A 25,998-nucleotide genomic window follows, 5' to 3' on the forward strand; every position below is an offset into this window, starting at 1 on the left:
ATTTAAATCATTATACACATTAATAAAAGGCGTATTTACCGTACGTTTAAGGAAGTTACAACTGATAATTATTTACAACTATCTGCGCCCCACGGTTTCACCCGCGTAAGTCTGTATCCGTTAGGAATATTGGAAGAAAAAGCCTATGTCTTATTTCAGTTGTCCAGCTATCTACGTACCAAATGTCATTGAAATCGGTTCAGTATTGCAATAGTTCAGTACTAGTAACTTATCGTAGTAACTTATCTCTGAAATGAAGGGTGACGTCATCATCGCTTCAGTGTATTTAACCTTTAAATATTATGCGCATCACAATTTGTTATCTCGCCAAAGAAGCTGGTGGGTCATCTGATGTTAACATCAGTGCTAACACCATCTATAAACATTTACAAAGCTCTAATGCCAGTTGCAGAGCCGAAAGGACTGGAAATCGTGAGGAAAAGGATACGGGCCTCTGGCTCCCCCAATCACCGAAAGAAACACAATAGTACAAACAAAAAAAAACCTGTCAATCCAGAATACACATATCAAATGAAGTTTACTATATACCTAGTTTCAGTATCAAATAACTATAATTTACCATTACATTTCGGCTGGCCACGCATCACATTCCATCAAAAATGGGAAGAGGATGGTCCTCTCCCCATTTTTCTTCTTTTTCACCTTTCCTATTTTCTCCTCTACATTCTTTTCTACGTTTTAAATCGGAAATCAAAGCAGAGGCGTAAGACCTTTGCGAGTTATTTGAGACGAGGCGGTAGCGTTAACCATTAAGTGATCAGCCCCTTCATATTTTCAGTCCATTTTTATATTAAACTAAAATTCATGCTATAATAACTATCTAACAGTTTTTCCGTTGGACTCGCACTTCATTTACAATTACCGCATAATTAATGCATTTATGAAATGAATGGATATGTAATAATGAACTCGAGCCGTAATACATAATTATTATTATTGTAGACTAGTTTGAATAACCTAATCCTATTAATATTATAAATGCGAAAGTTTGTAAGTATGGATGTATGGATGTTTGTTACTCTTTCACGTAAAACCTACTGAACCAATTGCAATGAAATTTGGTACGTAGACAGCTGGATAACTGGAATAACATATAGGCAACTTTTTATTCCGATATTCCTACGGGATACAGACTTACGCGGGTGAAACCGCGGGGCACAGCTAGTATGGTATAATTGTATGAAGTTTTAAAATTCATCACCCATCCAATGTACGACTGTCTCATCCGTTGCTTGTCAATATTCTATTATTTGACGGTCAGACAGACCGACAGTGAAGTCTTAGTACTAGAGTCTAGTCACTACATAGTATAAAACAAAGTCGCATTCGTATGTGCCTATGTATACTTAACCTTTAAAACTACGCAACGGATTTTGTTGGGTTTTTTTTTAAAGATAGAGTCATTCAAGAGGAAGGTTTATTGTATACTAATATCTATTAAACTACTCCGAATTAAGGCGTCCGAAGCCGCGGGCAAAATCTAGTTTTACATAAAAGATACTCACGATGTAGGATGGGTAACATTTCTATGTTCAAATGGGTTGTAGTTGAGTTCTTCGCTCTTGTTTGTTAGAGTGACAGTCGACGCAACACAAGATCCGCATTCTGATTTGTTTTCCATACTGAAAAGATATATAAAATTACATTACAATGTAAAAGATTCAAACAGTTTTTATGTCATAGCAACTGTGCTGGTGGCCCACTTTCAATTCATTCGCAAAGAGAGTGCCTCTGCGAATGCGCTGCCCGCTTTCAAGGGGTAAGAGATAAGGAAAGAATTGACGAATGGAAAGAAGGTAAAGACTGGAAAGGGTGGGGAAAAGGAAACGAGCCTCCAGCTCCCCAAGTACGAAACACAGTAGCTTGATACTATTTCACGCGGGTCTTGTGGGCGTGTGATCCTTCCCCGGCGATGCAACGAAAATATATTATTAAGGCTGGTTTAAGGGTCACCAGCCCAATTCACCGGACTCGCTGGTGCCTACGCGTTTTTGTAAACCGTTTTATAAGTGTCATACGTTTCAACGTGATTTCAGGTCATACAAAATGCATTATAAGAGAACTGCCTTCTCCTATATTACCACAATTATTATATTCCGGACATTGAAAGTATTGGCTGATAGTGTCTTTTAGTGATTTGGTATATTTGGCGTTGAATTTTATATTCTTAATAACAGGATCCTTGTATTAGAAAACATAAAGAGTTATTAATATAAAATAGCATATATCGATACATATAATTAGAATGATTGTAATTATATAAAAAATCAACTCGTCCCTAAAAAATTACTGTAAAATCTGGGAGGAGTCCCGAAATTCAATTCCAAATAAAATAAAATTAAAGACATCATACCATATTGTAGCAGCCATTGCTCACGTTAACCACAATCACTTGATATATCACACCACAAAACTATTCAACGAAGACAAATCTTTATTTCAATATATTCATCTAAATATTATCAAAGCATAGTTAAATAAGCATTCAAAAAAATTTTAACACCACTTCGCTCAAACTAGCAATTTAAACGAGTTATTTACATATTAATAACTAAAACAAAAACATGAACAAAAATAGAAAAACACCTGCGCAGAGGCACTTTACTCATTAACGACTGCTATCTTACTAATTTTATATAGTTTTCCTCAACTTGGTTACAGTAAATACATGGTGACGCAAAATATCAACCGGTTTCTTTTTTCTGATCGGTTATTTTTTATGTTTTTATTTGTTTTGTAAAGCCAATATTCATTAGATTATACTACGTATGTAAAAAAACAAATATCTAAATACAAAATTATAGTGGTAAATATATTTTAGTAAAAGTTATTTCAAAATTACTTTTCTTTTTATGGATCTGTGTCAAATTTAAATGGAACCGTATCAAAAGCAGCAGTTTTCACTTTAAAAATAAAACTATCAAAATTGGTTCACCCAAAAAAAGTTTCAAAGGTAACAAACAAAAAATGTTGCATTGGGTACCCCCCTTTTTTGAATTCGGTTCAAAATTATCGTACAATGTGAGATGTGCTCCACTGGATTTGGGGTTACGTACAAAACGTGACTTACAAATTGACCTCGATATTCATCATCATCATCATCATCAGCCCATATATGTTCCCACTGCTGGGACACAGGCCTCCTATGAGGGTTCAGGCCATAATCCACCACGCTGGCCAAGTGCGGGTTGGCAGATGTCTCATGTCGTCGAACTTTTAATTCTTGGACATGCCGGTTTTACTCACGATGTTTTCCTTCACCGTTTAAGCAGTGGTGATGTTATCCACATGCGCAGATAAATTGAAAAATCAATTTATTTCCTGCACGCTCGCCCGGTCTCGAACCCCGACTTATCGATTTTGAAGTCCGAGGTTCTCACCACTGAGCCACCACTGCTGACCTCGATATTAATTACTACAAATCCCCACTTCCCCAAAATGCGAAAATAACTCTGTCTGTCTGTCACGCCTAAGCCACTGAACCGGGATTTTTGGTATAATAATAATTAAACATGGTTTAAGGATAATTAAACAAACATTAACACACGTTTACTGGGAACAAAGGAAAGTATATTTATTCATTTACAGTTAGAGACTCGAGATAGGGCATGTGGGCTAAAGCCCCGGCACTATCCTTCTCCTTTGATTGCGCAAGCAAAGACGGGTAAGGAACGCTAGGAGCTATCGTAAAAAATTATCTTAATTCGTTCTTCCAACAACCATATAAAACTTCCGAGTCGAGTCGAGTCGTTCGTGTTTTATAAATGAGACTAATGATGAATAAATAATGTGTTTTCCGCTTTTTGATTGTAAAATATACATACTTGATCAAATAAAATGTTTGACAACTCGCTTAGTTTTATTTGCAACAAACAAGTGAATAGGTGTTAAAATACAAAAGTCATATAAATACATGAGTGATGCGATATCTGTATTTTTATATTTTCGAAAATCAAAAGTTAGATCGATTTATTGCCTCTGAAACTCTCTGCATATAAATAAATTTTATGAAAAACGTTGGAGGCGTTTTCGATATAACTCACTCTTTCATAAAGTAATAGCTTATCGTAACTACTGACAATTTTGTTGAAATTTGGTACAGAGATGGAGTTGACCCTGAGGAAGATTATAGGCTATTTTTTTTTGCGAAAAAAGGGGAGCAGGGGTTAAAAGAGTTGAATGACGTCGCATGGATTTTCGTCATCATTAAAGATATAACAGCGAAATTTTGTATTTAGACACTTTATAAGAAATGAAAGGCACATGCAAATTAATTAAAAATCAAGAAAGAATTGATAGAGTTAACGAACGCACGCCCGGTAGGTATGTAGAAAGTATCAGACTCACAAAATCTTAATATCTTGGCAGAAAATTGGAAAAATGAAAATCCAGTAGACTGTATTTTTTATGTTTGTTATCTCATAAAGTTGTACTGTGTGAACAGATTTTTATGATTTTTTTTTAATAATCGTTCCACGGAGTTCAAAGTTCAAAGTTAACAAACATAAAAAAATGCAGTGGAATAATGTAGTTTTTATATCAATATGAAAAATACATGGATCACATTCACCATATACAATAACACACTTTTTAGAATTATCTCGCCACAAATGCAACCAAATGTTCTGAACGCTTAATACGTACCTTTCATTGCACTTTGATATCACAAGATCAGCTTATCCACAAATAAATAGCGTTTACACCAATGTGTAACCGAGCACATAATAAATAGCTAAAGGGACACTGATGATAGACGTCGATTATTTTTACCATTTCATACAGCTCGGTGGCCATGATTTGCTATAGTTAAAGACTGTCCGAATTCATTTTAACACGATTTTATGAGCTTAACCTGAGGTATGTATGTAACCTCTCGGTTATATAGATTGTATCACCTTTAGACTCGATTTGACCAATTTAAACGGACAGATTTAGTTCAAACTTCGCACAATCGATGACAATACAATAATTTTATAAGTGTTTCTTATTTCGCATATAAGATATGAGCAAATAACATTCGCATATAAGGTATAATCAAATAAGACAGTTGGTTCATTCATAATAAATTCAGAATAAATCGCGTTTAAAATGCGTTAAAAAGTATTTAATTTCTAAATGTTTATTATTATTAGGTTGTAACCATTCAATCATCATTTACCCCTAGAATAAATTATTCTATTGTTATGTCTTCATGCTACATTCATTTTTAAACAATATTTAAATGTTATAATCATTTCAAAAACCATTGTTACCGTTAACGGAATGATAACTCAATGAGCGAGATTTTCTTTGCCTTGATAACAATGCTTGATATTTATCCGATAAATAAATATGCCAGACAAAAATGGTACTTATTTCTGGCGCAATTGAAACGTTTATAAGTTGCATCCGAAGACAATGGAAATCACCATATAAATAAACAATATAATTTCCTCTTAAAACAAACAATAGTGGGAAAGATTAAATTTAGTGTTCTAACAATTTAAACAATTAAACCTTTGTAACAGTGTAAATATTTGCCTGCTCTTGTGTTTTATTCATTAAATACTTACATATAAAAAGTGAATGTCACTGGTTCATTAAACGTATGCACTAAATGGACCAAATCTGACTATCTGTATATTAAAAAGAAAGTTCTGCTGGTTACACCATTTACTCATGAACGGTTGGATTGATTTTAATGATGTTTGGTCTTATTTGGCTTAGGATAAAGATTTATGAAAATTTAAAAACTTACAAAATATCTACCTATCCAAAATATCATTGCTTCTTTGTGTCCGTCAAATATGACATAAAAGAAAGAAATTTTAATATCAAAAACATTTATTTGTCTCTCGCTTACATATATTTTAACAATATCACAATAAGATAGTATATAATTACACAAACGTACTCAAACAATATTTAAATATAATTTTATCTCTTAAATGAAATTTATTATCTCCTTTATAAAAATAAACAAGAAACAGTTGTACGTACAATTTTATTATAAAATAGTCGTTATTAAATAATATTTTAAAATCACAATAGCGTTTTGAACACAACGACATTCAAAATAAGTTGAATTAATTTAAAAAAAAGGTTAAATAAAACGTGGATTAAGATTTTGACATACTATAAAATCAATTAACGTTTACAATTGGACGTATTAATATTATTTCATAATTCAAGTAAACCATTACGTTTATATTTATACTTATATTCAGGAGATAAAAAGTTTATTTACAGATCGATGCAAAAGTTCTAACAATATTTAGGTAGGCATATCGTATAAAAATTAGTCATGACTTCAATAATATTATAAACAATGTATGCACATTTTACAAATATCATTTATATAGAGAGCTTCTTATTCTCTTTCTTTAAACAGTGCTAAAAATCCCCTTGGCTCTCATTTCTTACTTTGTAGGTAAGGTAAGTATCGGGGAATAAATTTTTCGATTGTTTTTTATACACATACTTATTTACAGTGTGTTGTTTTCAACCTATCGCGAATATACATGTTTTAAACAATTGCGATTCATCAGAGAATCATCGTACATATAATTTATTATTCCTTTTTATTTATTAACAATATGAAGAATGTGTAACTTAGACTGAAAGATTGCATTTGCTAAACATATCGAGATCGCTTTAAGAATACCCGGTGTCCTCTCTGTTTGTCATATTATCCATGTAATATATATATAGTATAGTATGCTAGTAATATAAAGCTGTTAAGACTTTTTGTTTGGACGAGCTAATCTCAGAAACATCTGGATGATTAAAAAAAAATATTTTACCGTTGGATAAGTTTATTTGAACATATCACAACAAGGTTACATGTTACACATTAGATAAAAAAACCCATCCCCATTTTTAGATGTTTGACATATAGAAATTGAAATTTAACATAGTGTATTATTCGTCAAGCACTTTCATTAGATATTCATATTGAGGCAGCAATGAAGTAAGAAAGTTAGCAGATCCCCTCATCTATAAAACAGCTGATGACCTTTAAACGGTTCAACAAATTTTCACCAAACACGTCCAAGAACACTCGCACATAACACACATTTAATATCAGAGAAAAACTAAATGGAAATCGCGTCGTTCGTGAACTATGATGCCACAGACTGCCTCGCACACAGACGCGTTAAACTTACAACACACCTCTTTTTATGTAGCGGGTTAAAACATACTTAAGATAACGTCGCGTCAATAACAGACGCAGAATCCCCCAATCCACCCTCGTCAAATACAATGGAAAGTGACAGTTACTATCTTGTAACAAACCGACATGCGAGCTGACAAGTATTCTATTATATGAATAACAATTGAAACTTTGAATTGACCTTGAACCTAACATTTACAATACATGCAATCCATACGAATTTATCTGTTTGCCACGGTGAATAGGTAGTATATACATAAGTACATGTAAACCTTGAATCAGTCTCTCTATTAAAAATCAAATCTAGTAACTTCTTGTGTTTGATTTTACGCGAGTATTATACATTTAGAAATTAAAGTCGGTTTAATCGGGTTTTAGACGCGATTTATTCATTATATTGTTAACCCGACGTTTCGAACACTTTACAGCGAGCGTGGTCACGGGGAGACTTAATGAATAAATCGCGTTTAAATTCCGTTAAAAAGTTTTTAATTTTTAAAAAATCAAATCTGTTAAGTAGCATCCGGTCGTGGTGGAAATCTTTGAGGGAGGCCTTTGTCCAGCAGTGGACGTCCCACGGCTGAAACGACAAGTAGCATTTAAGATCTCATGGATTCATAGTGAAAGACAACGGGAAGCGACTTTGTTCAATACTATGTAGTGCTTATTTAATATGATAGATACTTCTAACCACTAAAAATATCTACGTTGATAAAATTTATAAAAATAATCATACAAATTATGCCAGGATCTATAAATACAAACCTAACTGTGAATCAATTAAATATAAACGAATGGAGCAATTAAAATAAGTTGACATGCCGGTACAATTATTACGAAAACACGCCACTCTGCCTCTTTTTTTTTTTTATGTCATAGCGAGCAACTGAGCTGGTGGTTCGCCGGATGGTAAGCGATCACCACCGCCCATAAACATTCGCAAAGGTAGTACCTCTGCGAATGCGCTGCCCGCTTTTATGGGGTAAGGGAAAAGGAAAGGATTAACGACTGGAAAGAAGGAATGGACTAGGACGGGGAAGGAAAAGAAAACGGGCCACGGCCTCTTTAAACTAGTTCAAATTTGGTTGCACAGTATCGAAAATCACCACGGTAACGGAAAGCTGTCGTCATAATTAACACCTACCAAGTGGTCTAATTTTTATTGGACCAAGGAGACCAATTATTGCAATAGAAGGCATGCACGATGGTTTTCGCTTTTTAATATGCTTATTTACAACACTGGGTATTCATTGAATGTTACTACAGTTACTTATATAGTTCCGCAAGCCTTTTATTTAAATACGCATTGCTTTTCAACGATATATAAAAGACAATATAAATAGTTGGTATTTATATGGTAGTTGGGTATGGTCGTTTCAATAAAAAAATTGTAATCTGGACAAACATTTGTTAAGGGCCGTGCTCGCAGAGTGAATAACGTAAATATGGCCAGTAGATTCGTTTAGCGCATTCAACAAACAAACTCTTCAGCTCTATATTATTTGTATAGATTCACAAAATTAGCTGAGATGTATATACTAATATTATAAAGTACCTCTTTAAGTTTGTGGGTATGCACATAAGTGACATTACACCCAACTAACATCAAAATCGACATGGTCGAATGATGGTTTTCATGTGAATTCATTCAGTCATTCTTATAAACATTCAGGTTTTTTAGTTACTCAAGTTAAGACTCGATAAAGTAAATATCTCAATCAAATACGCTGCATTGTTTAAATGATCTAAACATCCTTTCCTTCCCCAAAAATCCGGAAATGTCGTAAGGTTCAACAATCGCGTGAAATATTTGATCGATTCTCCTCGAATATTTACGGTCAGAAGGTCCCTAGAGTTATTCGACGTAATAAAAGGTCCCTGCTGATTTACGCCCTGTAATAGGGCTAGTAAGTACTACATATTTACTCGTAAAGAATTGGATTAAGATCCTTTTAGCAAGACTTCTGAAAGGTGAAAAGTTTTTAACGTACGGTTGTTTGTCTCGTATGTGAGAGACGAGCACATTTCGGCACGGATTGGGTTATATAGCTGTGGGAAGATATACCACACGCTTACAATAGAATAATAGATCGGCGTGAATTAGTAGCATGCGAATGCTTCTATATCTCTGCCTTCCTAGTTCAATCTTAAATCCCGTTATCCCTTACTCCACCCCACCACTTGTAAATGTTCCAGGGCGGTGATTGCTTACCATCAGGCAAACCACCAGCTCAGTCGCCCGCTCTTATATAAAACAGCGCGGTAGCTTTCTGACTAAAATAGTTGTGTGTAAAAATTATCGTTAGTAGGATTTTTTTCTAATGTAATTCTCTCACACCAATCAAATTAAATGAAACAGTATTGTTCTATAAGCTAATTTATACAGGTTAGGTCAGACAGTTAATTAGTATTACATAATGTTACTTCTTTTAGAAAATTATGTTATCATTATCCTAAAACATTTGTTTATACAATTGGATTTAACTTACAATTAATACACAAAACGATTTAATGTTTCTGTCAAAAACATTTGCTACATCTAAATAATTATTGTAAGGTCCCTTATAGTTGATAAATACGAAGCTTGGCTTTTTATTAACAGTAGTTTCATCATAAATTATGTACAACATTTATCAAGCTCGTTCTACCAAATTATTAAAACTGTCGATTATAGTTTTCACTGTTATTTCACTGAACACATTTTCACTTAATTGTTTCTCAGTTAACGGTAGTGTCGTCGTCTCTTTCATTTACAGAGTGGTTACCGTAAGTCCATCTCTCTTTCTCGTTTGTATTTTTCACTGATCATTTTACTCATAAAGCGGCTGTGCTGGTGTTGGCCCCTTTGATTGCGCCGTGCGGGGCCAAGTAATGCGATAAAGGAATTGACTCCCTTCTTTTCCTGTTTCTATAACCTGTTGACAAAAAAGTTCATTATATTTTTGGAATAACGACGCTTGTAAACTTGTGTTGATAATTTTTAAACCTAATGATTTGTAGATCTAAAATATATTGTGTAAGCACAATTGCATATTATATATATGGTTAAATAAAGGTTTAAAAGTAAAAGCAGACTTCGACGTGAACGAACAAAAAAAATTGCAATCGATAAAATATAAGCCTAGTATATAATATTGACACCATTCAATTATAAGCATCATTTATGACTTAAAGTCAAAACTATAAAAGTCAATCTACATAATATTTTTTACGATAAAGAATTATTCTCCGTCGCCTATGGGGACGCCTATAGGTGTGGTATCTACTGTAGACTCTAAAATGGGACTAAATGATAACAACATTCTATCAAACTCGGAAAATCAAAAAGAATGCCAAGCGGTAGAAACCCACGGAGTTATCCGAGTAACAAAACCCTCTGTTTTCTTTTCCTTACACGTCCCATCGTCGTCTTCTTTCCAGTCGTCAATCCTTTCCTCATCCCGTACTCAAAAAAAGGGGATAGTAAAAGGGGGCAGAGGCATTACCAGTACGGGTTACCCAATGTTCATGGGCGGTGGTGATCACTTACCACCACGCGAACCACCAGCTCAATTAATAGCTATGACCTAAAAGCACAGTTCATTCTTGAAACGTTTTCGTGTATGTTTTAAAAATCATAAACAAAAGGCTAATTGTTTTTGTCCTTAGCAAAATTCTGACAATGGATGGTTTGATTTTCGATGGAATGGTTGACCTCCTTGCAAAATATTTCCATTAAATAACCCACAGGAAAATGGCGTGAGAACTTGTCTCCGGAGCTTAGGCACATAAATCCTGAACTGTAGATTTGACCCGTATTAATAGAATGTTATTATTCACTTCAAAGATAGTGGAAGCGGCGATGAACCTCATGACGGTAAATACCTTGTTAAACACAAATTCTGTCTGAATGTTACCTAATTTACCAAGCTTATCTTAAACAATTCCTTTCATGGTATCAAAGCTAGTATAATAATATTAATTATCATAACATTATAATAGCATTATCAATAGTTTCAAACAATTAATATTGTATTTTAACTCATTTTGGTGTATACATTCTTAAATTTTTAGTAGACGGTATAAAGTAATAGGAACAAATATGTAGAGATTTAATTATTAAATCCTATCCTACTAATATTATAAATGCGAAAGTTTGTAAGGACGTGTATGTGTTTGTTGCTCTTTCACGCAAAAACTACTGAACCGATTGCTATGAGATTTGGTACGTAGATAGCTGGATAACTGGAAAAACTTATAGGCAACTTTTTATCCCGATATTCTTACAGGATACGGACATACGCGGGTGAAACCACGGGGCGCAGCTAGTTTGCTATAAAGTATGTCTAGTTAATTTTTCTGTAGGATTGCTAGTTTAGGTTATAAAGCGTGAAGCTCTTATTTAGGATGGCGACCGCGGGAGCCCAATGTTACATTTCAATTGACTAACCCAAAAAACCAGTGTCTCGATCTGTCACAGTATGCGAATAATTGCGATTCTGACGGAAATTCTAGGTTGTTCTAGGTTTTTTTTTTGCCTTCTTCCAAATCGCCATAAGGTTCAGAATCGAACTTCCAGAGAACTTCGAGGAAATGTTTCTAGTTTGAGTAATTCTGTTCCTCGACTATTATTTTAGGCGTTACATAAAATAAATAGACTAAGCACTGTTACGATAGGTTCTAGCTGCTATTGTAAGTAAATTTGAGCCCTGCATCATATTATTCCTAGACCAATGTTATCATAACAAAAACGTTTGCTTATTCATCCTAATGTCTATACTTAAAATATATTTTCAACCGACTTCAATAGCTGGGTTCTTAATTCGACTGCGGTTTTTTTTTGGCTTTGTTACCTCTAAACTTTCTACTGAGTGAACCGATTTTAATGATTTTTTTTTTTATTAGAAATTTGGGTTATTTCAAACACTTAGTTTTTAAAAAGATTTTGTTCGTTTATGTTTAATTTGTTTATTTTAAATTTAATTTTTTGTTATATTAATTATTAGCTGCGCCCCGCGGTTTCACCCGCGTAAGTCCCTATACTGTGGAATATCGGGATAAAGAGTTACTTATATGTTATTCCATTTGCCCAGCTGTCTACTTACCATATTTTATTGCAATCGGTTCAGTAGTTTTTGCGTGAAAGAGTACCAAACAAACACATCCTTACAAACTTTTGCATTCGTAATATTGTTACTTATTATTGTTAAAAACAACACTTAGACCTTAATGATCGAAGTTTAGGGCTTATAATGAAGTAATCTGACAAATTATAGTTTCGATTAGTAAATAGTTTAATAATTGTAATATAGTATTTTCTTGTGTTTGATTTTACGCGAGTATTATACATTTAGAAATTAAAAACTTTTTAACGGATTTTAAACGCGATTTATTCATTATGTTATAAACGCGTCGTTTCGAACATTTTACAGCGAGCGTGGTCACGGTCAGTCTCCCCGTGACCACGCTCGTTTTTAATTTCTAATTGGAATATATTTAAAAAACTATTTATATCAATAAACCTAACATATATGCTGTATAACGTGCATATTGCTAAAGATATGCTCACATTGAACCATTCATTCGATCGGGCTTCAGTTGCTCATTCGAAAATATTGGGTATTATTGGAATACTACGTTATTTCCGGAGTTATCTCTTCGCTAGATCGTAGAAATATGTTCAGAGAAGAAAATTATTTTATAATAACCTCAATAGTGGCTATCTATTCAGTAGAAATTGCCAATAATTGCTTTTACGTAGTTTAATATTACTTTATGAAAATATGATTGACTAGCTGCGACCCGCGGTTTCACCTGCGTATGTCCGTATCCCGTGGGAATATCGGGATAAAAGTGGTCTTTATGTTATTCCAGCTGTCCAGCTATCTACGTACCAAATTTCATTGCAATCTGTTCAGTGGTTTTTGCGTGAAAGAGCAACAAAAACACACACATTCTTATAAACTTTCGCATTTATAATATATTAAGTATAATAGGATTAATAGTGTTGCAGCAGTGTCCTTTTACTATTTTATTATACATAAGCTCTAGTACCTACATTTCTTTACAAAAGCCGGGCTCACAGTGAACGTAGATGTAATAAGGAGAGACAAAAAATATTGAATCCCGTTTAATGTCGATAACAATGCTTGGATATTTTCCCTGTCCACATCATTGCTTCACGATGAGTTATGTTTCACAAAGTGTGGCTGTCAGTTTTATCTGCTTCAGAAATTATTTCATACATTTGCTCCTGGATATGTGAGAACACATATCAAATAATGAAAACGGTCCCCCTGTATACGGTCGTAGTGTGTACTCGATGCGAAACGTGCTGATACACGTATCGTTGGTTTCGTCTAACAATGCAAATTTATCAAATGTGTCTCATCGTGATACGTGAGGTGGAATATGGTTGATATTCGTTGAAAGAGAAGCTTGAATTTTGAACCAGGAATTACTAGAATTCATGATAATCACACTATGTGAAGAATCATGAATGCATTGCTTTTACGGCAATAGAAAAATCGCTTGGAGTTAAACAGTATGTTTTTTGTGAAATTCAAATAGGATAATGAAATGATACTAAAGAGATACTGATGTGAATAGTATTGTAAACATCAGCAACATGCCTTATTTTAAGCTTAAAAGTAATGTGACAAACATGTTACTTATTTTATCATACGCTGAGGCCGAAGAAATTCTTAAGGTTTTGAGTGATGTTGATAGTTTATAAAAAAAAAATAAAATTAAATAAATGAATAATTAAAATAAAAATAATATATATATAGTAACAGAATCTCATAAAATCAATGTTATGCGAAACTCTCTCTCTATGTACATCTAATCTCCCACTTTTCCTGCACGCACACTCATAAGTCAGACTCTCTTACTCTCTTAAGTCGTTATACACACGCACACACACACACACGCACACACACACACACACGCACACACACACACACACACACACACACACACACACACACACACACACACACACACACACACATACACACATAAGTTCAGTTTCACTTTTGCACTCACTTTATAATGCTGGCACTGTCTCATGGAGTGGAAAGCGTCGATAGACTATAGCACAGGTCTAGTACCTAGTTTAGTCGATCGTCGTGTCTTTAATTGTAAATTTGTATAATTATGATGTGGGTACAAATGAAATAAAATGAATAAAATGAAATAAATGTTGTTAGATGTAGTTAAGTTGGTAATATATATAGGTTGATAATAATTACGTAAAACAATTATAATGATAATTAATTATTGTGTAGTTGGGAGAAATTACCTTCTTTACATTGCAATTGTTGCAAAAACATAATTCGCTGAAAATCAGTGTTGGGAGCAAATATTAAGCCGCCCCCCTCCCCTTCGCTCCCTTAATAACTTAATTGTATAGAGATAAATAGCGCACTTCTATTTTGTTTTGTATTGCAGTATTTGCAAATTTAAATAACAATTTTATTACTTTGTGTAGCTAGGAGTAAATATAATTTTACTTCATTTAATTAAAGAATAAAATGGACGTAATGTTGACATTACGTCCATTTTATTCTTTACATTAAACAACGTCTACTTACAATTTTTTTTTTTATTGAATTAATTATATTACAAAAGTTTTGCACTAAATAAATATATACAACAAACTTTGGATCGAAAAGCTTTTTAATATCCAAGATTAAACACAAAAGCAATCACTGATTCCCAAAATAGGTTTGGAATTTATTAAATAAGTTTTTGGGGTGACATTGTACTATTAAAACTCTTGCCTTCGATCATTAATAACATTTAGAAAAAACAACGACTGAAAATATATCCACCCAGGGTGGAAATATTGGTGCGATGAACTGACTCCGTAATTAATTTTAACACTTATATTTTAATGAATGAATTAAACACTTAAATTTTCAATTTAAATGACTCAATAGATCATATGGCTTGTGATGTACCTTTAGTTTCGTCTTGGAAGAATGAGAAGCGTATTATCATTTAGAAATTAAAAACTTTTTAACGGATTTTAAACGCGATTTATTGATTATATTATTAACCCGTGTTGTAATGTATAATACTCGCGTAAAATCAAACACAAGAAAATACTAGGATATAATCATTTTTATAAGACTAATAAATATTTATAATAATAATAACTGCTTTTGTACATAATATATATCCTAAATATTCACACACTCTCTCCGATCAAATGATCGATGAACTACCCTTAAATTTTGAATGGATTTCACCTACGCATAACTTGAACAAACTATCACGATTTTATCTTTTTATGGCAATAGTGAAGTAAATATTGCTCTGGAGTACACTGCGTTATTTCTTATTTAAATAAATAACTTGAATAACTTATTATTAATGGTGACTGAAATATAATGTGAATTATAATAAGTGTAAGTAAATAACCTTATTTTAGTTAATTCAGTATTTATTCGTGTATATGCACGTAATGATTTTTCAATCCTTCGCTATCCGTTCAAAATTAAAATGTCAAAAGACAGTCAATACTCAAATTATTGAAATGGTTGTGTAGTACGATATTCGATGAATAAGGTTAAACCAGGGCTTATAAATTCTACTTTCCGTTCAAAGAAGGTACCAGATCATTATATTCTTGATGACCTTTAGATTGTACTCGTCGGGGCAAGCATGTACCGATCTCTTGCGGTTCGAGTAAAGGAAAATAACGGTATACATTACCTGTGTAATGGGTCGCACGACAACGACAGCTGGCAGAGCGGGGTGTGCGCTTGCCACCGTGGTGTTTTGTGAGCCGCTGCTAAACACAATCCTCACCTTCTAACCCATCCAACTCTGCAACAAAATCGTTTATTGAAGCGAGCTATCTATAGCGAGATATATATCTTTGAACGTTAAACACACAAACATTTAAACAAAAAATGCTGGCTAAAATAACTTCAATTATCGGGGAATGTAGAAAGATTTATTTTGAATAAATATTTAAATTGAATCTGTATATTAATATTAACAACAGCGTTTCAAATTATTCACAAAGTACGCTTAGGGGCTAAAGCTCTCAGGTGCCTGACTGCATACCAAGAACTGTTAAGTTAGAATTCTATTTAGTTAGTTATATTACTAAATTTATGTTTTGTTTAAAATCTTCACGAATAAATTCAATTCAACCTTTGTAAAACTTTATTAATATGATAATCACAAACATAATTCTAGTAAATTATATTAATAATGTAGTGTTATTTTTTTCTATTTATTTTTGTTTGCTGGTTACCTTTTACTTCAGTTGCCTGGAAGAGACTACAAAGTGATAAGACCACCAAGTACACAAAATTTTTTGCTGTTTACTGTATTGAACTAAACATTATCGATAAAAAAGGTATGATTCAAATAACAATTAGTTAAACTGATTATATTGATTGTTAAAATGGAACAAAGAAAACTTATACAGCCTCCAGTCTATTTAAATGATTTCGTATCATTATGAAGTTTACAGACAGATATGTCCATTTAGTACTATAGCTAGTGTCTGAGCACGCGATTTTGTTCGCGTTGGAGTTCATACAAGAAATAATTTTAACAAAACATCTGCCGTTATTTGTACACGTTTACACGATTCGAGTATTTTTTTGAACACTTTATTATGCAGCCAACATAAATGGAAAAAACAAATCATGTCTTATCAGAGATCTCTTCAACGAAAAATGTGAAAACCAACTGAAGGTATCTCTTTCTAAGACCAAAATAAACGCTACAAAATGACGCAAAATATGTCTGCCTTCGTGATTACTTGCTTTTATCCTTCCAACTAATATTATAAATGCGAAAGTTCGTAAGGATTTGTGTTTGTTGCTCTTTCACGCAAAAACTACTGAACCGATTGCAATGAAATTTGGTACGTAGACAGCTGGACAACTGGAATAACATATCATACTTTTTATCCCGATATTCCTACGGGATACGGACTTACGCGGGTGAAACCGCGAGGCGCAGCTAGTAGTTAATAAAGTTGAATCAGTTTTAATAGACCGACATTTTATAACCATACTTTAAGTTAGTATTAACCCTACTTTAGTTAATCAGTTTTAATAGACAGACATTTTATAACCCTACCTTAACTGTGGTAGGTGGATAAGGATTACGTACAAAAGATTTATTTGACACGGATGAAATCGCACTCGCCAGTTGTTTAATCCTAAAGTACATACGAGATTTATATTCGTAAATGCACGAACAGAATTGCATGTAGTTCCCAAGTCCCCATATGCATATAGCCATTCAAAAGACGTTCTGAATCCAGTACATCGAAAACTAGTTTCCTAAATGCATTTCACTTGAGGAAAACGGTACAGATTTGTGTCCGATTTTCTTCGGATGGCTATTCGAATAGATGTATTTAATCCCATCAGTACAAACTTAACATTCTGAAGACCATTTGTTGACTATTCGAGAGCAATCAATCGGTACTAGGTTTATATAGCTAAATATTTGTTGAACTAGTTAATCTGAGGAACTACTGGTTTGAATTGACAGTATCTCTTTTTTGTGCTGAATAGTCCGAAGGCATTATAACATCAGGTATGGGTGAAACCACGAGGCACAGCTAGTATAGAATATGATTTTAAAGATAGGTCTAGTAGGATCTGTATACCTTTCTTTTTTCCGCTGTCATAAATGTTTACAGATGCCTTATGCCATAGAAATGTTTCGTTTTATGTCTATTTGTATTTTGTATTCAATCAATATCGAATGTGAATTAAGAGGGTTTTATCTCTAATCTCGAAAATCTTGGAGTGAAAAAGATAAATAATTTCCGAGCTTTGCCAGATTTCATTTACAACGCTGAAGTGGGATAATCAGGAAGGATTCGGTGAAATAACTTTGTGAAGCATGTCGTACGAAAATCAGTCGCATTAATTATAAATTCTTTCTTTTCTCCACTTTGTTTACCAATCTATATCTGTTCATTGATTGGTTTTTATAAAGGAACTTAAACGTAAATGAAAGTTATCGTATTATTATTAACGACATGCGATTTTTGAGCTAGTGCCGGAAAATGCAAAAAATTTGATTAGTTTCAATAATACAATATAAAATTCTGAATTTCCGCCGTATTTGCCAAACCGTTGCTACGGTTTGTCAAAAAACGCGAGTTCAAATCCCGCCTCGTGAACAAATTTTTTCTATTCTTTCAAAATTTCTCATTTATAAAGCATTTCAATGCTATAAAACTAAAAATTAAATATAAAATTCTTTTATAAATATGGATGGATATGTACTTGATCTCTGAGTGGCGGGGCGAACAACTAGTTATGACAAAAAGTAGATATTAATTTCACAATTTTTTATAATTATATCTGTATAATTTTGAAGCAATTTAAATTAAAACAACGCAATTTAAATTTTATCTGATCGATCAGTTAATCCTACTTATATTATTAACGCAAAAGTTTATAAGTATGGATGAATGGATGAATGTATAAATGTTTCTTACTCTACCTAGCTGACGTGAGTGAAGCCGCGGGCTACAGCTAGACTTTAATATGTAAAATGCAAAGATGACTGCCGGACTGTTCTATCAACGCACACCCAAAACTACTGGACTCATCGGATTGAAATTTGGTATCCAGATAGCCACTGTGCTGGAGGCATACGTTAAGAAAGGGTGTTGATTAATTCTACTAGGGGCATGTTTCTGGGGTCTAAAAGTTTGTAGCATGAAAATTTATTTTGACCCACGTGAAAAAAGTCCCCTTAGTTTTACATATGTTTCGTTTCATCTTATTATTGACGTTGCTGTATAGTCATCATACTAATATTATAAATGCGAAAGTTTGTAAAGATGTGTGTTTGTGTTTGTTGCTCTTTCACGCAAAAACTACTAAACCGATTGCAATGAAATTTGGTACGTAGATAGCTGGACAACTGGAATAACATATAGGAAATTTTTTCTCCCGATATTCTTATGGGATACGGACTTACGCGGTTGAAACCGCGGGGCGCAGCTAGTGTTATACTCATTGAATTATTATGAGTATATATAGAATATAATGTCATGTGAGAAATATATAAAAATAGAAAAGGAAAAGTAAGGTCTCAAAGATTTCACATTTAGCAATAAAAACGGATGTATATTGTACAATTCAGTAGATATTTATAAACGGACAGGGAAACTACTATTTCTTTATCACAAAAAAACTTGTACAGATAGATAATATTACAGCATTCGTAAAGTATAATCAAAACTTATAAGATAAATCTCTTAGTGTGGAGGCTTGTTAAACTTAGAGTGGGGTATATTTCTGTATGTAATATCTTAACTATCAAAGGGAAGGACCGGTTTTGATGCGAGTTTTTTCAGCTCATCCATGTTTGAAGTAAATTTGACAAAAATGGCAGTCGCCACGACATGTCGGAATGAATATTATTTCAATGCAATGAACATTTACAATGGTGTAAGGCCTAAGAGACCTCTGTCCGTCATATACCAAAATTTAAGTATCCTATATTATAGCATGTGTTTATAAAATAAAGAGAAAGGAAAATCTTATTTAATTTTGAATTAAAATAGTTTAAGACGCGAAAGGGCAAGTAAAATCCCCAAATTTATTGGTCTTTGACTATCTGATCAGACTATCAAGTTAACGAGAAAACATCTATACTAATATTACCTATAAAGCTAAAACGTTTATTCGCTAGTTTGTTTGAATACGCTAATCTCAGGAACTACGGGTCCGTTTTGAAAAATTCTTTCAGTTTTAGATAACCCATTTATTGAGGAAGGCTTTAGGCTATATACGTACCACGGGCGAAGCCGGGGCGTACTGCTAGTTTATAATAAAACTCTCACAAGTTATTTATTTAGTACTATAAAGTACTCTGTACAAGTAAGCACTGTGTATACGATGTTCTTATAAACTCAAAGTCCATTTTTCGCCGAATGATAAGGAATCAATTTGAATCTATGTTTAATTTATTGCAACGATGCTTCAGGGAGATTTATGGTTAACCGTGTTGACAGTTGCACGGTAAATCTACGTTCGACGAGCCTCAATACGCGTCAGTATTATTTTAAATTAACTCACACAACAATTATCTTTACCACTTTCCAAGATTTGGAATTAATATTATTGGAATTAAAAAGTATTGTGGCTGATGAACTTTGATGTCTAAGAAAATAGCGTGAATTTTTCATTTTTAAATACGCATTTATTAACTCCAGAGAGTAATGCAAATAATCTTTTATTCAATTAGAATGTATTTTATGTTTGTTATCTCATAACTTATTACAGCGTGACGATTTTTTGGATCTTTTTTAATTTGAAGGCTGCTAAGTTTTTTGTGTTAAGACTAATTGTTGTAAATTCGTGTTGTTTATATGTAGTCTTATGTCTGTCTTAATCCATGTCTTTATATGGCTAAGTGAAAGTGGGCATCAATTGGCGTGGGTAGAGAGCTATTTCCAGTGGCACTTTACACAATGAACCTTTAATTGTGACGCTCTTAAATGCACTTTATTGTGACCAGATTGAAATTGAGGTCATGTTATATAAATAGTTCAAGAATCAAGCACGGTTATCCGGAGGTACATTGATAGATCACTGTGACCTCAATGTTGGTGTGGGTTGGTTTTCTACTATTGTTTAAAAGTTATACAATTAATGTATCGTTTTCTAGTAACTTTGACCGTTGTTGACAGTAATAGCTGAACTACGTTTTAAAAACAACCGATCACCAGCATACCCTGTTAGTCAGTTTGCGTTTTTACTTAGATTATAATGATTTAGAAATTAAAGACTTTTTAACGGATTTTAAAAGCGATTTATCATTATATTATTAACACGACGTTTCGGACACTTTACAGCGAGCGTGGTCACGAGAAGACTGATATATTTATCCTATAGGTTATTTCGTTATTTTGTTTAAACAAGAAACTCATTGAAAAATTATAAATACATCTAATACAAATTGAAGAAAAGTGAGCGAAATGTATTAATTTATCGGCGTGCGCTGATTGAATGATTCGGTATAAGCTGAAATAATATTAACCGAAAATTTTGATCTTTATTAGTTGAATAAATAAGTTCAAAGTAATAGTTATCAATGTTAAATTCTTAACTTGAATTCTAATAGAAAGATGAGAATTGTTTAAAGTTTAAAAAAAAAATCAAATGTAATAGAAACCTTCCTGTCTTGCCAATGCCTTCTATCCCTGCATATATATGAATACAGTCCTGGTATTGCCACTTCAAACAACAATGTGAAAGCGCTGATGCATATTATATAATAAATAAATGTGCATGTAAATAATAAATAACGCAAACCTTCACGTAAACCCTCGACTCTGACCGTTATATCTGAAGTTCTCTATTCGTTGCATTCACAACATACTTTACCAATTACAATAAGTACAGAGATACGTAAGGAGAAATGTTTTCTACTCCTGTTTACGAAATAGGGAAAGATAAATAACGTCAAAAAATCGTCACATGGACATTAAACGTAAATTGATTCAACTTTAGATTAGAAGTTTGAATATACTAAGCATATTATTATAAACATGCACGTTAAAATCATAACCGACCTTTTTGCAATAAGCTACTTTATTTTTCATTTTCCATATTATTTCATGTAAAAAAGTTTTCACAACAAGCTTTGGTCCTCTATTTTATACCTTTGGAGGGAGAAATTTTCAAAATCCTTCTTAAAAACAAATGCCTACATTATAGTGTCTATCTGTATATAGAATTTCAGTCCAATCGATTCAGTAATTTCAGCTTTGAGACTCGTTTATTTATTTATTTATTCTTCGTTGTACAATTTGGCATCAAGAAAAGAAGAAGAGAGATTCTTAACACACAAAAATTGTACAAATGGCGGCCTTCTGAATCAAAGCCATATCTGCCAGGCAACCTTCAGGCAAAGGTCAACACGCACACCAATTAGTTAGCATATTTATAATATAAAGCAGTTTTTATTAGAAAGTATTTACCAGTGCGTCCAGTGTGGCTGCCCCTTATAATACAAGCAGTAACGTCTTGGCTGGAAGGTGGCGGAGTCGCCTGCTTTCCCTCTGACTTCTCAGCGAAGCACCACCTGGAAGACTGTCATTATTAGATTGTCATCATTATTTAGATTACGCACAACGATGTTACATTTTAATCCTCTTTAAGAAAGTTTCTCATTTCGAGCGAAGCGTCAAAGCGGGCAGCGCATTCACAGAGGCTTTACTTCTGCAAATGTTCATGGGCAGTAGTAATTGTTTACCATGAGGCGAACCAAATAAATAAAATATATCGATGCAAAAAGCGCATTTTGAATGAAAATTTTTCAAGTTACTGAAATAAAGCGTGTCTACTTTTATTACATTGATTATAGTAAAAATACAGCAGCAGCATGAATTAAACATAAAAATTATGTGAATTTAACGAAAGTCAAGGTGTTTTTTTTTCAATATTTTGATTTCGATAACAAGTAAGTTAGTTAATTTCTTGATTTGATTATTTTCCATTTAATTACTAAATACAAATTGATGAAGTTTGAGAACCATTGCTCATCATCTCAATCAGATAGATATGATCCTATCAGTCCCTACCAAATCCTTATATATCACCCTATGCCAGTGGACACAACTAAGAACTTGATGATGGTGATGTAGTCTTACTCTGAATTAATTTCTTTTTCCAGCAAAATAAAGAAAATTGACCACAAATAGTAACATAATAAAAATAGTTGCCACTACTGCAAAGTTACCTGAGCAGCTTACAGGTCTTGAAGAGGCTGATGAAGGCCTGCCGGAATTTGCGATTCATGAAGCAGTAGGTGATAGGGTTGCAACAGGAGGAGCAGTAGGCCAGCAGTTGCAGGGACACGATACCCTTTGAGCCAACGTACTTGTACAGCTCATCAGGATAGAAGAGGTAGATCTGAAAATAAGCAGTGCTTTAGACTCAAATAGTACTTCCTGCGCTGATGTTCCGAAACCGGTCGTAGTTTTTTTTAATTGAATGAAATTTAAGGTTAAAAGTCGATAATAGTGGTTCTAGCAGACTGAGTTTTTTTAGGAATAAAGGAAAGGCCTCGGAAAGGAAAAGAAAAGGATACGGGCAACCTCCATTCAACAGACGAAAACCCTCCCCGGTACGAGTTGGCCCAATTCGTGCCAAAGCGTACTCGACTCCCACACTAATAATTGTGTATGCTTTTATATTTTTATACACGTTTATATTTTTTTACTAATACATATGGTATAATATAATCTGAAACCTTCCTCGTGTTTTGTTTTATTCAATAAAGAAAAATACGAGGTCAGTTATTTTTAATAAAGAGTATTGGAATACTATGTAGACTAGATATTCTCCAATATACGCAAAATCGTTCGTTTTGCAAAGGAATAAAAGCTGAAAATGTTTACTCTTATTGCGTTGGTAACGGCACCGACAGCGGTTGAAGTTAATGGATTATTTGATTATTTGAAAAATATGAAGTATGAAAGAAAATGTTATGTTCTTATACTTGTACTACCACAGGGTACAAAAGTAATGATCGTGGTTATTCGATGGTAATTCGATCTTATTTCAATCTCTGAAATATCTCTTAATATTTAAGTAATAGAGGTCTCTAAGTGCTCTCAAATTTTAGTTTATGTTATCAAGCTTAGACTTACAGCATTCAAATTCGTTATAAATGAGGCATTTTAAAAGAATAAAATAACATCGATCATGAGTTGGATTGTTGGAGAGCTGGGATTGGTGTATTTCTTAGGAACATCAAACCCAAAGAGTAGAAGAAATTCGTTTACAGAGGCGGGATCACAGGTGGCCGAGAGGTCAGGCGTTGTTACGGTACGGCCAATAACACAGGTCCGAATTCCGCTTCATGATGGATTTTTTTCTATTCATCAAAATATTTTCACTGTATTAATACTTTTGTAAACTGAACTAAGTTCAAAAGATACTTAGAGTCTCGGCCATGATGTAACATACAATATTTGTTCGCCTGAGCAACTTTTAACGACATGTCTTGACCAGAAATGGTAAGTTTAGGCTTCCAAGTTTCAATAGCGGCTATATATACAAGACAGTTTATGTAGCTTATGATATAAAGTTTTGTGTGACTAAGAATTGACAATGAATATAATTACCGACGCATGCATAAGTCCTGCTCGTGTTAATCCTACTAATAATATAAATGCGAAAGTTTGTAAGGATGTGTGTGTGTGTTTGTTGCTCTTTCACGTAAAAACTATTGAACCGATTGCAATGAAATTTGGTACGTATACAGGTGGACAACTGGAATAACAGAAAGGCAACTTTTTATCCCGATATTCCTACGGGATACGGACTAACGCGAGTGAATAGAGTATCTTATAAAAAAAACATTAGGTAGTCAATCAACCATCAGAATATGGACATAATAGAATTGTCATTTATCAGAAAAAATGTGACGTTCTACAGACGAAAGAAGTATCAAAATAATTTCAATAAATTCAGAGCATTTTCCTGGCTCACGCGGTAAGGCATACCGGGGTTATACTGTGTTTATATACATATAGGTAAATAGGAACTTACACGTATCATCAATAATTACTTTTTATTTATTTCACGTTTGCTTTATATCTTTCTACATTAATTTTTTATATTACATATTTTACAAATCTGTAGATACAATTTTAAATTGTCGAGTAAAACCATTCTTTATTTAATCTTTGTAATGGATATAAATGATTATATATTAAGCGGTAAGCTATTGTACTATATAATTCTGGTGGGCAAATCAACCTAATTTTTCTAATTCGTGAAAGTATGTAAAATTATGTTAATTATGTATACATTGTACAAATTTCAATTTTAGATTACCGACTCATGTTATATTTTCGATAAGTAAAGAACAACAAGAAATCCCAAAGGTTGCCTCGATCGCAGATAATATAATACTTTACCCTCGATGAAGTTTCTTGTTAAAATAAGTGTGAAGGTAGCTCTCAATTTAAAAGTGTTCGCAATGTAATGTAATCGTTACTCGAAATTGGGAAACCAAAACTGATGACGACTGATATTGTGGCTGTCTTTGAAGTTTTATGATAATTTGATGTAGCTTTGCTATCTTCTACCTTCTACCTGCAGTTTACATAACAATAGAGGAATACTCTAACTCAAGCAGAGTTTAGGATCGATTCATCTGATGTTTGTCAGTTGGTGTACAGTTGTTGCATAAAAGTTCTTATTGTTGACAGTTGTTAGATTTGACTTTATTCTTATATCGAATTCAAATTATCTTTTAAAAACTTGTCTAATCCATACATAGGAAAGTTGTGTTAGTTAAATCATTTACAGAACCAAGAACGGCTTAACAGATTTGAATGATTTTGACTCTGTTGAATATGACTTGGAATGCTTGAATTAAAAAATTAACTTACAATGATGTCTACCGAGATGAGCTGTGGCGGGCAGTTAGTAACTAATAAAAAAAAAAAAAAAGTCTTGCAGGACGTCTTTTGAATATTTCCTTATTCACATCTCTACTGAGCCCTACATCTCTACATTGTAACTTTGGCAATCTGTGAGAATTACGATGATCAATAATCCTTTAAATAAACTAGTCGTAATTAAAAAAAATCAGAAAGAGACTGAGTCACAAATTGGGCCAACTCGTACCGGGAAAGTTACCCCCGCAATAGATCGTCGTGAAATAGTATGCTACTGTGTTTCTTTCGGAAAGTGGGGAAGCCGGAGGCCTGTATCCTTTACCTCACCCTTCCATTCAATCCTTTTCCTTAATTTTCTTTCGCTCAAAAGCAGACGTTGCATTTGCAGTGGCGGTCACCATTTCCTACTGGTGGCAGTGGT

At 33.3% G+C, this 25,998-nt stretch overlaps 2 protein-coding genes across 2 annotated transcripts in view; both read right to left on the bottom strand.

Moving 5' to 3' along the window:
- Positions 1–2,628, bottom strand: part of LOC119833656 (proton-coupled amino acid transporter-like protein pathetic) — a 41,841-nt gene extending 39,213 nt beyond the window's left edge. Inside the window, exons 1-2 of the mRNA XM_038357764.1 lie at positions 2,375–2,628; positions 1,527–1,643 (exon numbers count right to left, since the gene is read on the bottom strand). Of these exons, the coding sequence (XP_038213692.1) occupies positions 1,527–1,643; positions 2,375–2,391 (134 nt within the window). The 5' untranslated portion in view covers positions 2,392–2,628. The remainder of the gene's footprint in view (positions 1–1,526; positions 1,644–2,374) is intronic.
- A 13,325-nt stretch (positions 2,629–15,953) lies between these two features.
- The window catches only part of LOC119833489 (cholecystokinin receptor-like), a 66,233-nt gene continuing 56,188 nt past the window's right edge, over positions 15,954–25,998 (bottom strand). The window contains exons 8-10 of the mRNA XM_038357512.1: positions 22,904–23,076; positions 22,143–22,246; positions 15,954–15,988 (exon numbers count right to left, since the gene is read on the bottom strand). Of these exons, the coding sequence (XP_038213440.1) occupies positions 15,954–15,988; positions 22,143–22,246; positions 22,904–23,076 (312 nt within the window). The remainder of the gene's footprint in view (positions 15,989–22,142; positions 22,247–22,903; positions 23,077–25,998) is intronic.

This window comes from Zerene cesonia, chromosome 17, assembly GCF_012273895.1.
Source record: "Zerene cesonia ecotype Mississippi chromosome 17, Zerene_cesonia_1.1, whole genome shotgun sequence".
Taxonomy (NCBI): domain Eukaryota; kingdom Metazoa; phylum Arthropoda; class Insecta; order Lepidoptera; family Pieridae; genus Zerene; species Zerene cesonia.